The sequence below is a fragment of the Stigmatopora argus genome, chromosome 10 (genome assembly GCF_051989625.1).
Source record: "Stigmatopora argus isolate UIUO_Sarg chromosome 10, RoL_Sarg_1.0, whole genome shotgun sequence".
NCBI lineage: Eukaryota > Metazoa > Chordata > Actinopteri > Syngnathiformes > Syngnathidae > Stigmatopora > Stigmatopora argus.
This window is the reverse complement of record NC_135396.1, coordinates 3,922,552-3,939,747: the sequence shown is the minus strand read 5'-3', so window position 1 is coordinate 3,939,747 and position 17,196 is coordinate 3,922,552. Positions and strand designations below refer to the sequence as shown.

Genomic DNA, 17,196 nt, shown 5'->3' with positions numbered 1-17,196 from the left:
TTTTTGAACTAAAAACACAGAAAAAAATGATTAAAAAATTACAATTATTGATTTAAAAGGGGGAAAATCAGGAAATTTAATATACATCTATACTCTTCATTTTAATTTGATCCTAAAACAGAAAGTCGGCACTCATGATTTACTTTCCCGGGCCACACAAAAAGATGTGGCGGGCCAGATTTGGCCCCCGGGCCGCCACTTTGACACATTTGACCTACGCTTTATTTATTTGATTATTTTCAATGCAATACAAAAAGAGTTTAGTCTTAAGGAGCAAAGCATTTACTTTGTTGCAAGCAGGCAGTTTTAGATGTATTAAGCGAAGCACTTTCTTCATTGCAAGCAAATATATAGTAATGTAAGTCTAATAACCCTAACAAAACCCTTAGTAAGTGCTAATGAGATGTTATCATGTTCATAAGTGTGTGAAGTTGACTAAATTTATGAAGTTTCACTCCATATTCTGTCATCTTTGAGTGTCAGAAATTTATAGCAAGATGGAAGGTTTTATGGCATTTATTTTACGTCCATTGTTGACTGACAGTTGGCAGGCTTTTGCTGTGTTGCCCGAAAGGGAGACAAAGTCAATAAACTTTGGCAGAGAGAGTGTGTCGCCAGAAGATATTAAGATGATATGAGCTTATGAGTGACGGCTGATGGTCTCAAGTTATGTACGCAGGGTTTATATTGAAATAAGTTGTGGTTACAGTAATCCCTCGAATATCGCGGTTAATGTAGACCAGACATGGCCGCGATAATTGAAAAATAGCAAAGTAGGGTCACTCCTATTATAACTACCTTTTTTTTTCTTCAGTGCTGAGTCCTAGTAGCAAGAGTGGCTTCCGTTTACCAGTTTCAGCATGGATTTTCACATTTTTACGAACTTAAAAAAAAAAAAATGTATATAATTAATAGCAGAAAAAAATCATGAAGTGAATTTGTGATAAGTGAAGTCGCGATAATCGAGGGAAGACAATATACGTTAAAACTTAGCACTTGTAGTGCTTTCTTATATTGGAAATTTACCAATTCTAGTTCATTATCCAATTTTATAACTTTGTTTGGCATGCGTGACATAAAATTCTCGATTATCCTTTAGTGACCTGACAACACGCTAACAGTCGAGTCTTTTCGTTGTAATATTATCTTAAAATCTTAATGTTCAGTGTCTGTTTTTCTTGGCACAGTCTGACTTCTCATCCTATAATTAGATTGTTTGATTTTGTTATATAGTGCGATAGGGACCCCCACTATGACAGCACCGACTCGGGTGGGGTTTCATCAAAGGAATGTTAATTTTAATGCTAATGCTAGTTAGAAGCCAGTGTGCAAGCAGATAATTTAGGCTAAAAAATGTCTCAGATCTTTTGTTTTGTGCTTCAGAGGACGGCATCCAAAAACAAAGTGCCCGTAGTGCTAGAAAATCTCTGACCTTGATTCGTACTTGAAGATGCGAAAACTTTGCTGTGCTCACGTACACACCGATTGGATCGACTGTCTTTCATGGGGGAGGAATTCAAACATGGCCGTGCACCTGTGCAGATTGAGGCCACCGTGGGGGAAGACCATGCCCTCACCTGTCTCACGCACCTGTGCCGCCACGATACACACCTGCGACACACACACAAACTGTATTTGTGTAAGGTATTTTAGTTTTCCCTCCCGTCTGTTATTGATGTAAGGATTTAGTCAGCGCTATTTTGTGCAACATGGCATTGAATAATGATCCATCTTTTTACCATTTGTGCGTGTCCCAGTTGCATTTTTTAGTCCCTATTTGTTTATCAGACAAGGCGTTCTTTGGCACTGTCTTTCTAAATAACCTTGTTGTGCAACCCCCAAGCTCATATATTTGTTTCTTCAGGCGTCCTCATTTTACCTAGATATTGTGTCCAAGTACTTCAAATTAATTTAGTTTTTTACCCCCCAAAGATGTCCACAATTAAGTTTCAAAAGCAGCCATAACCTGGGAAGTGCAATGCCGGATTGAATCATGAAGAGGTGTATAGTCGATGGCAAGAAATCAAAGTTTTTGCTCCAAGAGCGTCTTCATAAATGCAATCATAGCGAGTTACTAGTTGATTTAATGTATATGCTGGCTCCCGGTCAGACTCTCGATTGGAATAAAGCCTTAATAGCCCCCTTGAACATTTGAACTGCGATGCCGTTTCACTGGAACATCCGCGTAGGTCACAAGTGTCAAAGTGGCGGCCCGGGGGCCAAATCTGGCCCGCCGCATCATTTTTTGTGGCCCGGGAAAGTAAATCATGAGTGCCGACTTTCTGTTTTAGGATCAAATTAAAATGAAGAGTATAGATGTATATTAAATTTCCTGATTTTCCCCCTTTTAAATCAATAATTGTAATTTTTTAATCATTTTTTTCTGTTTTTAGTTCAAAAATCATTTTGTAAAATATAAAAATATATTTTAAAAAAAGCTAAAATAAACATTGTTTTAGATCTATAAAAAACTGAATATTCAGGGATTTTAATCCAGTTCTTTTAATCCATTTATAAAACAAAATCTAAATATTATATCTAAAATGGTTCGGCCCACGTGAAATCAAGTTGACGTTAAAGCGGCCCGCGAACCAACCCGAGTCTGACACCCTTGTCTTAGGTGATACCGTACTTTCTGTCCTGTGCATAAGCTACAAACGTAGAATTGAGTTGTTAAGGTTAATGTGTGGATTTAAACTAACAAAAGTAGGGACATAATTTGTGGACTTTTGTGTCAATTGTTGTGAAGTTTACCAACAGAGACTCACTAACCGAGGCCCTTGGTGTGGAAAGCAATTGTTAGATATATGGCCTCACATTTTGCAAAGTCGTAATGACTACTATTTCCTGAGTGGAAGGAGAAGTGCTACAATATGCTTGATCAATAAACACTCGTAAGGATGCACAATAAAGTGAAGTTTAAAGGCTCACTGAGTCTGTTTATGTTGAAAACGTATTCTGTCGCAAGACTGTCATTGCCTTTGCAACCCTGGGATGGATGATTGAATTCTCACTGTGTTCTTTATGAAAAGAACTAGCAAATAAAAAGTGTCTCTAACCTTGAATTTACAAGGAAGACAAGTTTAGTTTTATCCGTCAACTCTTGCGGTATATTTTTCAGCTCGTGTAACATGGCACTTTTTTTTCATCACAAATATCGTTTAGTTATAAGGTTGCAGCTTAAATAAATAGTGCATTACTCAATTTCCTAGTGTGGCTAGTGAGTGAAGGCAGATCATCAAATGATGATGTGAAAAATATGTAGGTGGTCTACATTGACGCACCACCCTGTTAGTCTCATGTCACTGACACGATCATTATTTCTTGAAGTAACAAGCCACATATGTGTGTGCAGACTCCTCCATTCAAAGCGTGCAGAAATGCAGGTGAGGCCATTACAGTGCTTCAGGGAGAAGCGAGAATCAATTGATGCCATTCATCTTGTCTCTCAGCGGAACACTTTCAAGTAGCCACATGCTCAAATGTTTGGAGTTTTTCCCCGTCTTATTTCTCTAAAGCAGCTGTGTTATGATGCACCGTCAGAGTACAAAAGCCCTGAAATGTAAGCACACGATTGGTTTAAAGTAGTACTTCAATGTAAATGGCCACCTTGTATTTAACGCTTTTTAAAAAAAAAATTACACCCTTAAAATTGCCTTAGAATCTTTGAATTTTACAATTTCTCGCGTATAAGCCGCCCCCCAGATTCACAATTTTCACCTCCATATTCATGGTTTTAATAGGGAGTACAAGTGTGTTACTTCTTAATCTTAAGAAAAATCATCGGAAGTGGTATTTCTGAAATACTGTATGAATCAAAAGCCCATTATTAGGGTCAATATCATAAGGAATTAATTCATCCAGTAATGGTTGTATTCTTACTGCAAAACAGAAAATAACCAACAAATAGTAAATGTACTTTGCCCACATCTAATGGTGAAAAAGAGTATAGCAAGTATTGTGCGCATATAAGCCGTAGCTATGATACAGTCATATTTTTTAGTTACAAATATGGGTTTTATGCGAGAAAATACAGTATACATTTTTTGATCATTTCAAATGTTGTCCACCGTATAAACAACTTTTGTACGGGATTTTTTAGTACGTTTTTTTGTAAAACCGATTACCCACGTCATACAGCAATCTCTACAGAATCTTACATTTAGTGCATACTGATTGAGCACCTCACCCACTTTGTTATTGCTTAATAAGGCAAATTGCAATCATTAATAAGGGGAGCAATTGGCCAAGGTTAACAAATATGCTCACCAAGTTTGTTGAAATACAAGAATACGATCTTCTCTTCCCCACACGCGTCTATGTGTATAAATTCTAGCCGTAACGGGAAAGGAGCGGGCAAACAAAACACGTCGGCAAGTCAATACATCGTGGCTTGAAATACAGCATCTGAGTGCAACCCTATCTGATCGTTGTTGGGAGGCAAAGCAGGATGCGATGAGCGTCGCTTCCAGGATTAACCCCCGTGTTTGCTTCCACAGTATAGATCTTTAAAGGGCAGACTGAATAACAAGCGGGTGCTAGTATGCACAGCAAACACACAGAACAGACGCAATCAAGAGAGAATCGGCATCCTGCCATAGGTTTACGCCCAAGAGTTATTTTTGGCTTGAATAAGATTGTGATATTCCTATTCCTTTCTTAGAATCGAGGTGCGGAAATGATCCATTCTAAACCACAGAATGGAAAGACGGTACGGTTCATATTTGTCTGACAAACTAGGGAGATAAATCTCAGGTTAGCGACCGGTCGCGTTCAAGTGTCATGGTGGACAGGTGTGAAGTCACGCATGGTCAATAATGTCATTCCCTCGCCATAGCCGCTTCCTTCTGCAGTGACATGGCTGATATGAGTCCGGTAGAAGAAAGATGGGAGGGGTTGGGGGCAGTGTGTGGAAGGCATCCGTCACCCCTTGACAAGCTCTGAGTTTTTCCTTTAGCTTTTTAGTGGGTGATGATTTATTTTCTTACCCGTTTTTTTTCCGCTCTCCATTTCTTACGGACTGAATTGAACTGTTTTTATAGGGGCTAACACTTTTGGCGGGGCAGGTGGTAGCTATTGGTGACCAGGATGTTGGCAGAAAAAGTCTTCAGGGAGCACTCCCCTATTGATTTTTTTATTGTGTGTGTTGTGTAGGCTCAAATTTCTCTGAGGAGCCAATGAAAGTAATTAGAAAGTGATCATTAAAGGTACAGCACCGTCTGGCTCAAAAACCAGGAAAGACCACGTATATCTTTGGGGTCATTGGAATCTGGCAACGATGCCGTGTTATTCTGTTCATATCTTGCAAAAGACACAAACATTTAAACCCCGCAAGCTTGTTTGACGCTTGCTGTTTTGTCGTCTTTCTTTGGGGAAATTACAGCAGACTCCAGTGAAGCTGACAAATGTAATCTGAGCGAAAACAAGGTAGGCTTCTGGTTCAGTAATCCTTCTCTGATTTCATTAGCTATCTGCACGCTGTGGGCTCCTCTTTAGTTACAGTGCTGGATGACTGGCTGGCTATGAAATGGTTTCTAGGGTTATTGCTAACAGAGGGGTCTGTTGGTTTGCCGTTTGGGTGGGTGACCCCAACATTTTGATCAAAGTCTGTGTACTTGAAACCCGATGAAGTGCCCTTGTCTCAAACTCAGAGGGCGCTTGATTACACAACGGTGACAATCGCATTAAAGAGAGCAACAGAAGTAGGATTTAGTCTTATGAGATCAAGAAAGGAGAAACCACAACCGTACTGGGTTTGAGGATAGCACACATTTGGAGGTTTTGATTTTAGGACAGTTACCACGTCTCGATCAAATGACCATCACGTTTTTTCTAACCAAATACCAAAAAAATGAAGAAGCAAATATGCCCAAAATGCATCTTTGCACAATTGTAATTGCTCTCATAATTACCCAATCATCCCTTTTTGGGAATAATTTATTAGACACTAAAATTTGTTATCGTGACAGGCCTTATTTCGAGATTGAATAAATAAAAATGTTCTCTTTTGGTAAGTGGACACACTGGAGAGTTTTTATGAATTTGCGTTCAATAGATGCTCCATAGGCCCCCATTTTTTTCTGCTTCCACATTATTTTAAACGCGTTGGGATTGAATCGTCTTCTTCTAAACCCTACTCGTTTAGCAATATACTAAGCCTGAACATCAATCAATGGCGTCGAAACAGAAGGAATTATCACGAATTAGGCAGAAGGGACTACAGACTACCTTCTGTTCGCAGGTCAATATGTCACTATCTGAGGCCGGATCCCCAAACAGTGAAGTTTTAACACGCTTCCAAGAAGCGGCCACGATGTTGGCGCTCCCAACGACCTGACGGATTGAAACGACTGGGGGTGGAGTGCAGCTTGTCCCTTCTTCCCCCAGGGAGATTTAAGTGGATGGGCTAGTGCTACATGTGCATATCAAGTCGGACAAAGCAGTAGCCTTTCCCACTTTCTTTTTTTATTTTCGCCCATCATTCCATTCTGAGATTAGCCCTTAGGTAAGCACTAGGGTCTACGTGGTACACTGCATTCTATTAGCCTAGTGTGCTCCTTCAGGGAAGGGTACAGTCCCCGACTTGGCTCAGCGACCAACAAAAGCACCAGCAAATTCCGAGACAATGCAAGTTAGTGCTCATGTAATGTTTGTATTTGTTGAAATATTCATGGGTCAATGTGACCTGCTATTTGTTCAAGCATTCCCCCAAAGAATGCAGTCGCTACTGATACCAGTCTTTGCGTAACACTATATTTGATAGTAATAATCGCAGTAATTTGAGTGATATAAGTTGAATAGGTTTTAAATAATGTTAGTGGTTCAATTTACCCTTTTTCGTGTTTCATACTAAGTTGTCAAAACAATGATATACTTTGTACCAACACACGTTGCTTCACAATCATTAGTAATGCAATCGCGAATTAATTTAATTTCAAATTTGTGGGCGGTCTGGTGTGCAAGTGGTTAGCGCAACAGCCCCACAGTTTTGCGATCGAGGGTTCGATCCCAGGTCCAGACCGTCCTGGGGGGAGTTTGCATGTTCTCCCCAGACTAGTGTGTTTTTTTCCGGGCACTCCCACATTCCAAAAACATGCATGCTACACTATCTAGTTGAACACTAAATTGCTACCCAATATGATTGGTTGTCCCTGTCATTGTGCCCTGCGATTGGTTGGCCATCAATCCAGTGTGTGCCCCGCATGGTGCCCTTAATTAGCTGCGATAGGCTCCAGCATCCTCCGTGCCCGTGACGGAAAATGAATGAATGCAAATTTGCGAATTAAAACCATTTTAATGTACGTGTTGATTGTAATAAATTCTATTTCTTGAACTTTAAATGGGTCACTTTGACCTGTAAATGATGTTTATTTTTACATTGAATAAAGCTGATTACATCAGAACACTTATTCACATTTGCTGATTGTATATTAACTTGATGTGAAATAGGTAGAATGAATATTAATGTACTATATCTGCCCACACACACCCCTAAATGAAAAGTAAAATAAAGCCCTATGTTTTTCTCATTTATCACCATGAACGTTTGATGGTAGACCGTTTAATGTTTCCCTGGCTTTCGGCATTTTAATACGTTCTACACTCAGGCTCGTGCGTACAATACTCGGAGTATTATCTTAGCTTCTAGACTCCCAGTGCTCACCCACTGCTGGCGCTAATAAAAATGGGAGTAGGGCAAGGTTCGCCACCCCCTGGGGGGGATTAGCGTTTGACACGAGCCGAGACCTCTCCGCATAAATATTCACATCACAAGCTTGACAATGGTGGACTCAACAGTTTTTACTTGTTTGCGCCTCCTCGTGAAATATCTTTTGTGTACATGGCAGCAATGTGGGCACTTTTTATGCCTGCGTTCACTGGTCACCCTTGGGTCCAATTACCCACAAGCTTGCGCTTGTAGCGCCGAAAAGAGCAGATGGTTGCTTTTTGTCTAGGTTCAAATGCTGATTAAAAGATCTGCTATGGTGTTTTTTTTATGCATTTGTCTAACCTAAGGCATAGTGTTGTTTACAGAGTCGTAGTTACTAAATAAGTGAAACACCATCAGAAAATCTATATGAAATCATTATTTTTTTTTTTTTTCCAGCAGAGCTTGTCTGGTATTGTTTTGCGAGACTAGAAATGTTAATATTATAAATCTCAAGGCTTGGCCTGGACTACATTTTAAGGTTAAGGTTATGTTGGTCTCGATTGACCTGCTGCATTTGGGATTGTTTTTAATTGGAGTGTTTTAAAGAGAAGAAAACAATATTTTTTATGTGTGACTAACTTTGTGTTACAAGACGCCTATAAATGAATATACAGTAAAAAATAGTTTTTTTCTTTTCTTTTTTTTTTACAATACTGGTATTTGATGTCAGGGCGAGTTCTGGCCTGGGGCAAGTCTTGCTCTTTGATTTGAGCATGACAGTGGATTAACTGGTTTGTTTTGGTGGTTGAAGATTGGAAAAATGTAAGAAAAACTGCATTGTGAACTGACCAAGAAAAAAATACTGAAAGTGAAAATGTAACCAACAAAAACAAGCCTTTTTTTTAGCTCCAGAAAGTGTTGGTTTTAAGGACGGCACATGATGTTAGCCGGCAATTTTATTTCGCAGCTGACATGAAAAGATTCTTCTAATTACAGGCATTTACAGTGTCTACCTTCTTCAAGTCTGTTTTGACATGTAATCACAAGGCCATTCATGAACGTGACATGTCATTTTTTTCGCCCGCTTTCCTCCAGGATCCCGCCTGCGCCAGGAAGACTCGCTGCCCCGCATTGTCGAGCACCCCTCCGACCTGATCGTGTCCAAGGGTGAGCCGGCCACCCTCAACTGCAAAGCGGAGGGCCGACCCTCGCCCACCGTGGAGTGGTACAAGGATGGCGAAAGGGTGGAGACGGACAAGGACGACCCGCGCTCGCACCGCATGCTGCTGCCCAGCGGCTCGCTCTTCTTCCTGCGCATCGTCCACGGGCGGCGGAGCAAACCCGACGAGGGCGCCTACGTTTGCGTGGCCCGCAACTACCTGGGCGAGGCCGTCAGCCGGAACGCCTCGCTGGAAGTAGCATGTGAGTCCTACCGTTTCCTTCACGGTTTGCTTCCCTTCATTTCTCACAGGCCATAAAACGGAAGCCATTTGCTTGAGCGATTACTCTCCCAGAAATTAAATTTACATGAGTTTCACCGCTATTTATACATAATGAGTGGAGGTCAAGAAAAAGCAATGATTACTTGACGGGCCATTCGGTACATTTGAGATTGAGTCTCGTTTATGGTTGAGAATCGATTGCGTTCTTTGGATTTGATATGCTTCGCCTACTGTATAATCGCCTGCTATTGAATTTGTTTCTTTAGTAAACAATATTTGTGGGGGTAATTGCACATAATGCGGTCCAGGCTTTGTTGTGGTAAGTACTACAAATAATAGGTGAACATTTTTGAAATATGGCTCACAGAAATATGATAGTTTTCACTTGGTTTAGTTTGGTTGATTTTAGATATTAGAATGTTTATATTCGATTTATCAGTGTACACATCTTTTGGACTGGATTATTTAGTATCTACCGCTCAATATCTTACCAAAAGAACTCACATTTTTAGCAAGTATCGCTTTCGTGGTTAATATTTTTGGATTTAACAGGTAATATGACTGCTCAAAACTGACCTAAATATGACGATCCTCACTTGGTTTAGTTTGGTGGATTTTAGATATAATCTTTATATTCGATTTATCAGTCTACACATCTTTTGGACTGGACTATTTTGTTTCTTCCGCTCAAGATCTCACCAAAAGAACTCACTTTTTTAGCTAGTATCGCTTTCGTGGTTAATATTTTTGGATTTAATGGGTAATATGACTTTTCAAAACTGATCTAAATATGACGATCTACACTTGGTTTAATTTGGTGGATTTTAGATTATAATCTTTATATTCGATTTATCAATGTAGACACCTTTTGGACTGGATTATTTTTTTCTCCTGCTCAAGATCTCACCAAAAGAACTCCCTTTTTTTTTTGCAAGTATATTAAGACATATGTTTGGGGGACACGGCTATTTTGATGTTAGTTTGGATGGGAAATGTCATGACTTGCAGAGTTTAAATTCAGGGTGTCCTTTTAGTAAGCAGCTCACCGAACATGGAAGCAAATGTGCTAGTGAGGGATCAAAGTTGTAATGGATATTTTTTTTTCTGGCAGTATGTCAGTTGTGAGTGATCCTCAGAGCAAATGACCTTTGATGAAGGTGGCTCAGGGACTCCAGGCTAGGCTTCCTGTTTACTTTGTGTTGGAAACATAATTCCACTACAACGTTTTTTATAAAGGTTTAGGTTTGATTCACTGCACTTGTCGTCCGTGATCGATTCTAACCACACAAAGGTTGCTTCTTTGTGCTCTTTTCCCCGAGTCGTATCTTATACTTAACTTTAAGTGTATTTTCCACTTTTCGCCGACTTGTGATCTGCAGGAAATTGGCTTATGTGTTAGAGAATATAGCGGGGGGTGATGCCCACCTTTTGATCTAGTCTAGTCTTACAAGAACCCCCCAGGTGAGACACTGCAACAGCAGCTTAATCTATTGATCGTTGCAAGAAGGATTCTATGGGTTTGAATGAAAATTCCGTAAAAAAACTAGATGGAGTCAGTGGATCATTTTAGGTCGTATTTTTCTACCTTATTCCATAAGCTCTTCGTTGTGTAACCCTTTGTTGAATAGAACTAGATAGGGTGGAGTTTCTGTACCATCTTATGCTTTTTAACAATTATTTCTTTTTGTTGCAGGGTAACTAAGACTAAATTGTGTGGATGTGTGGATGTAATATATTAGCACCAATGTCAAATCATGATTTGTCATTCGGTTATCTAATTTTCAAGACTTGATAGAGGTTTTTGCTCCCAGCTAAGATCTTCAAGAAGGGTTTAGGGGGGATTGTGTTTTGGTGGACGGGTGGTCAGGCCACCTAATCTCTTTTGCCTATGGCTTGCTTGCGTGATTAGCTTTATCAGGCCATAACATCCCTCCAGTGATTGTAAAGCCCAAGCTAATGGCACAAGAAAGAGTAACGTTTAAATCCGTGTTAAAATGGTTTTGTGCTTATGATCAGTCTTGTCCCAGCCATCCGTGTCTCCTGAGGTTCCCCCCCCCATCCCCTGTTTGCACACCTTCACCCCCGCCCAAAGCCCAGCCCCCTCTTTCTGTTCACGAGTGGTTGAGCATGGACCCTCGTGAGATAATTGAATTGCAGCTCTGAAACAGATTGAAGTCAGTGTGCAGGGAGAGGAGTTCCGCCGATGAACGTCGGACATCACGCTGGGCTCCAGCGGGGAAAAAAAGGAAAAGTGGAGCAAAGAGGAAGGGAGGATGGGAGGGTGGGGTGGGGTTTCTCCCAAGAGATACCTCCCTCTCTCTATTATTAATAGAAGTCATCTTGGGGAGTAGCTCTTGACCATGTTTTCTTCAAGTATTTTACGCTAACAAATGCATTGAGTGGCGCAATGGACTGTTGTGGGTTATTCCTCTGCCCTGGAGATCGTTTCATTAGTATGGCTTCTTTTTCTACCGCCCATATTATGGAAGTTGTGTATGAAGGCAAAGCAAAATAGGAGACTTCTTGAAATAGTAAAAAGGTCCACACTAAAATAATTGGGTATCTTTTTAGAACTTCTTCTAATTCTAGCATGATAGAGTTGTATTTAGAAAATTATTGATTAAATTACATTCATTTTCCAAGTTGTTTTTAATGGTTAAATTACGATACTTACTTACCATTGAGTTTTACGACTATTTGCAAAAACGCTATTTTTACAAATTAGTATCAGACATCTGGCCACAAGACATATTTACTCTTTTTTTTTGGATTTGCACCAAATTTGCCTAAAAAGAGGCAAAATAACCCAAAGCAAATTGGCAGACTTCCTGTGCCTTTCCTGGCGTGCTTTTTTGAGTCTTTGAATCTAATGATCACGATTTTAAATATCTAACAAATTTTACCTTAAAAAGCAAAACTGGCTCCAAACCCTGTATAACCAAACCTTAAAAAGTCCTACTGTATTTCATATCATCAAATATCACCGAATATACACCCCATGTGCGTTTAGTAATGCAAAAAAAGGAAAGAAAAAAATCCCCAACTCAGCCAAATTCCATGCTGCTAATTGGAACTGTTGTTGTGCTGTTTTGTTTTCCTCCTTAACTTAAAAGATAAGCAGTAGAAATTCAGATGGCGGCGTTGTCATCTCAAGCTCGGCAAAAACGTGCCCCAGAGTCACCACGGCGCGATAGATCTGTCGCTTAACGGAAAGGATGTGCCCCCCTTTTCTCTTTTTCCGAATGAACTGGGTCAATGAGCAGCTTCATAAATCATTGTGAAGCCAACGTGTCAGAAACGCTTGCTGCGGTGCTGCTGAATAAATTGCTGGCGCGGCGGCATATACTCGCTATATCTGCTTGTAGTATATACATATATATCTACGTGTATCAGTGTGACACGGCACCTGGGTATAGAGCGTTGCCTGGTAAATGTTAATTGGCTCCGTGTCTTCAGCTAGAGTCATGCACCCTTGCACCCGATGCAGTATATACAAGTAGAACGGTTACACTTTTAATTGTCTTAATGCATTTTCATGCATTTTCATTTGCATGAGTTGGCTTTTTACCCTTCTGTGATGTGGCCTTTTGTGCAAAACTTTGGAATACTACTACTTGCTTTATTCATTGTTTATTTACGATGCAAGAATAGGAATTTTAAAAAGCATTTTTTCTCCAACAACGATCTTGGGTCAAGGAGATGGCATTTTATGATTAATCTAAGAAATGCAAAATTCAGAAGGAGAGAACAGATAAAATATTGGCAGGAATAACAATAATAAAAATATAATTCTGTTCTACATAGATGCTTTTTTTATGCTATACTTTAATAACATGAATAACTGACTTTAAAAAGTGGATCATTTCCCAATAATTGGGACATGGAATTGCTGTCATTTGTATTTAGACAACAATTTTGACTCATTCTGGAGGCCGTGAGAGTCAAATCAGTCAGTTATTTACATTTTGAAAGTACTAAATGGTCTAAATAACTGCCCCTCACCTATTATCTCCAACTCCGCTACCACGGCAATTTACTTCTCTTACAAATGTCACCAGCATGACTCGTTACTGTCATGTAAAACAAAACTGCAGTATCCGTAGATGCAACACAATCCCAGGGGTTGGGAACCTAAGGCTTGAGAGCCATATGTGGCATGGGTGCATATGGCTCTTCGCTATCCTGTGAGCTAAAATATGGAAACGTCTAGTGAGTACTCTAGCATTGACATCACCTCTAGTGCCTTTTAAAAAGCATCCAAAGACTTTTTGTACTCTAAAATTGCTGCAATGACAAAAAAAATGCACACATTTTCCTGTATTTTTACTTTTAAATTCTAATTATGGAATAACTTTTAAACCTGGCATAACCGATATGCTGACATATCCAAAATGCCATAAACTGGTTGCTCGCATGTTGCATCTTTTTATTAAGACACCTGGGAACTGTTTAAATTTCCGAGGAAACGACTTCATATGCAAATGAAGCAGATGCTTTTCTGAATGCTTCCTCAAATAGGATTGGTTGACTTTTTTTCTTTAAAAAATCTCCATAGATATCACCTAATGTACTGCTTCTGCAATTAAGCAGCGTAATTAGCAGGGAAATAGCGCAAGAGTGAGGGAAGTCGCAAACATACAAAGAGGAAGGGGAGGAGCAACTAATAGAGAGAGGGAGTGGCTTGGGAGAAGTAGAGCAGGTGGAGAGACAGTTTCAAGTCTTTCTCAAGAGCTCATCTGGGCTCATTATGATTTTTTTCCTCAGAAATAAGCATACAATCAACATGCAAACAACTCAGACAGGAAGAAAAAAACCAACCTGGCACGCTCATTTAATCCCCACATGGAACTCCTCGAGTCATAATGAAGGCTAATGAAGACCCAAGCAACAATGTAATCATTCCTGCACATTAATGATGCACGCTACGGTTAGGATGTAAAATCAGGACATTTAGTTGGGTGTAATTTGTATTTAAATGTGCCCTCCAGTCAAAGATTGGGAACACCTGCATGTTGTAATGGAATCCAATGAAGGAGTTCTTGCTCAACATGGACTGAAAATGATATTAGTAATTGCTAGCGATTGTGGAAAAACTATCAGATGGGAGAAATAAAAACTCCCTCAAAGTTTGGTAGCATTTAGATAAAATCTCTTGGATGAGTTTACCATCCAGCCAAATGGATTTGTCCCCCAAATGGGTGCCATGTTGGATCAGTCCATTCCTAGGATAGTTTTTATGTTGGATGCCCTTTCTGATGTGACCTACAATCAGGAATCAAACCACGACCTGCGCAATGGCAGACCAGAACACTTCGGTATGAGTTCATGTTTGAAAAATGGCATACTTACCTGTATATTTCAGGAATTGCTTCTTTAGACTTTTTTTGTAGATCGAATAATTCCAGTCATGGTTAAGAAACATTGCATTTTTAAGCAAAAGTGGCTTTTTAAATCAAGATTTTGTGGGCAGAATAAGAGCGAATATTGTCACCATATAGCGGGCGGCTGCTTTGGTGTGGCGAACATCTTCATCCAATAAAGTGCGAGCGAGGACACCTTCCCGATTAGACATGTCATCGGCTGAAAGTGTGATTATCAGCTGTGAATCAGACGCTCACACTTGGTGTTTCAAAGCTCAGCAGACCCCATTTCAGCTAGCATCCAACGATAAACTTGGTATTTTTCCCCCACTGGTTGTAAAAACTACTGACACCGTACTCCAGTATAAGCATACCTGTGTGTTTTCACAACTTTGATCTCAATCAAGAAGACTTTGACCTTCCGTCTTTCTTCTCTCGCCACAAAGTCATGCCAGGGTTTATAAACCGGATTAAACACGGACACCGTGCCGGCTGTCAGAAGAAGAAGTGAGCTGTCAGCCCAGGAACGCTGAGCTGGCCTCTTCTCACGCCCATTAGTGCCCGGCAAAGACGAAGCACCCATCGGCTGCGTGGTTTTTGTTCCATTATACGGCCTCCTCTCACACTCTTGGCTTTCACTCTTTTATGGTGACGCTTATTGATGGCCTCTCCACCAACGACAATGCGGCTTTATTGCTTTTGTCTGCCTTGCTTTTGGCATTGCCCCAGTTTTGTGTCTTACCCTCTCCACTTTGAGGACAAAATAAATATTTGCATGAAAAAAAGGCTCTAAATTACACATGAATGTGTGCCTTCTTTGGTACAGAGCACATGCTCAGGATATGCATTTTTATATACTAAGTTCCATTGAAATCAAATACCTAAGATCGATGAGATAAGGAATTTCCATACAGCTTTCCGATCACCATTTTGAGTGTTCATATTTAAATTGGCATGGCGTTTTATTTATACTCTGTATTGTTACTGTACATGTATATTAAATTTGTTGACCCCACCATGACACTATGGCACTAAAAAGGGGGGAGATTTTTATTTATTTAAATTGAGCATAGAGGTTTACGTGAGTGGTTAAAATAGGGTGTTTCATTTTTGGGTAGGGCTTATTTCGTTGTTCAAAAAAGGCAATGGGTCACCCCCAAAAAAGCGTAACAGGAGATTTAAATGAACATACCCCTGCCTGCTGGCGAGCAGACACCACTCTAAATTATTGATATGGACCTACAGGCAGATTATTGACTAACTGCAAAGCACAGACTTGCTCGAAGGCTTTTGCTTTAATGACCAAAATCCACTTGGATTTCACGTTTAAGATGGACCAATTTAATGTGATTTATTCATTTTTACAATGAAGCAGAGTTATTGTAATGACTGAACAAAGTTTACGTTCGGTATCTGCTATCAGGCTTCCAGTAGAATGTGATGGGTTTTTTTTTGCTGACGAATGGCCCAGAAAACAAGTCAGTCATAATACCATTAATCAACAACGGTGACCTTCAGTGGAGTCCCTGTAGATCTCTCAGTGACGGCTCGGATCCCGTGACCCCGAAAGAACCCTTTGCCCTCAACTATCCGCCTCAGTACCATAATTCTTAAACCCAGTAAACGCAACCTTTCCCCCGGGCACCTACAAAGAGACCCTCGTAGCATGCCTGAAAATAATAATCCGTCATACAGCACGCCAGGACGGAGGTGACCGCGTTCAGGGCTGAAGTTCATGTGCTGAACCGTTTGGCTTTGAAACGGATATCGCTGGAATTGTTCCCATCTGTGTGTGTGTTTGACTGTGGTTCTCTGCAATAGTGCTCTGGTTGAAATGTCATCATGTCCTCAGTTACCTGGTAACCGTACGTTCCAGAAGTAATTGATCTTGAAGTTAAAGGTGTTCACCAACCGGGGTTATTTCAGCTTATTGGGAGGTAAAGGTACCTGAAATGAACACACTATAAAGAAAGCTGTAAAATGATTTTCTGGCAGTTATTAAGGACAGATCCCTCATGATTGTAGTCCCCCGAGAGTTCAGGAGATGGCATTTCAGCCTCATTACGTAGGCTACGTGGATGGATAGATGACGGAGAGGTAGATGAATGGCTAGAAGGGAGCAAAGTATGGAATTATGCAAAAAGGAGAAGGCTGAGATCACACATTTCCCATTTACTGAAACAGGTATTAAAGTGCCCTTTCCCTAGCTTTGTACAAATAGGTTTCATTTGGCTTTTTAATTAAATCTTCACACACACCCCCATAACCATTCAGAGTTATTGCATCCCCGGATATGTTATGACTTGGTGATTTCTTTACGGCACAGTCCAAAATTGCATTGGCTTCAAATTACATTTGCTCTAAGGGACACTTATTGCGCCGGACAGCGCCAGGCCGGGGTTTGAAACCTGATCCTCCTATCTCTTGTTTCACTGTCACTCTTCCCCCCCAAGACCCTTGCATCATCTGATCGCACACTTAAAGTGGTGGTTTCCCCTCATTATTTGCAGCCCCGCCAATGTATTGTTGCAACTTGGGAGTCAGGCGTTTTGTTGACTTGCCTTGCGTAATAAATGTTGTATTCCCTGATTGCCTTAGACCTGTTGGACTGCAACGAGACACAATGGCTGGGTTTTACATTTACTTCTCCTTCTGTCGGTAAAACATGTTAAATAGACAATCATTACATCCTGGTTGTCCAAAGTCAGTGACCGTTCATTCAGACCTGGCAAATATCAAGGGT

At 40.4% G+C, this 17,196-nt stretch overlaps 1 protein-coding gene across 2 annotated transcripts in view; it reads left to right on the top strand.

Annotated features, from left to right (window-relative positions):
* Positions 1–17,196, top strand: part of robo2 (roundabout, axon guidance receptor, homolog 2 (Drosophila)) — a 239,797-nt gene that overhangs the window by 93,909 nt on the left and 128,692 nt on the right. For both annotated transcript variants that reach the window (XM_077610829.1, XM_077610828.1), the window contains exon 2: positions 8,747–9,073. In XM_077610829.1, coding sequence (XP_077466955.1) covers positions 8,747–9,073 — 327 coding nt within the window. The remainder of the gene's footprint in view (positions 1–8,746; positions 9,074–17,196) is intronic.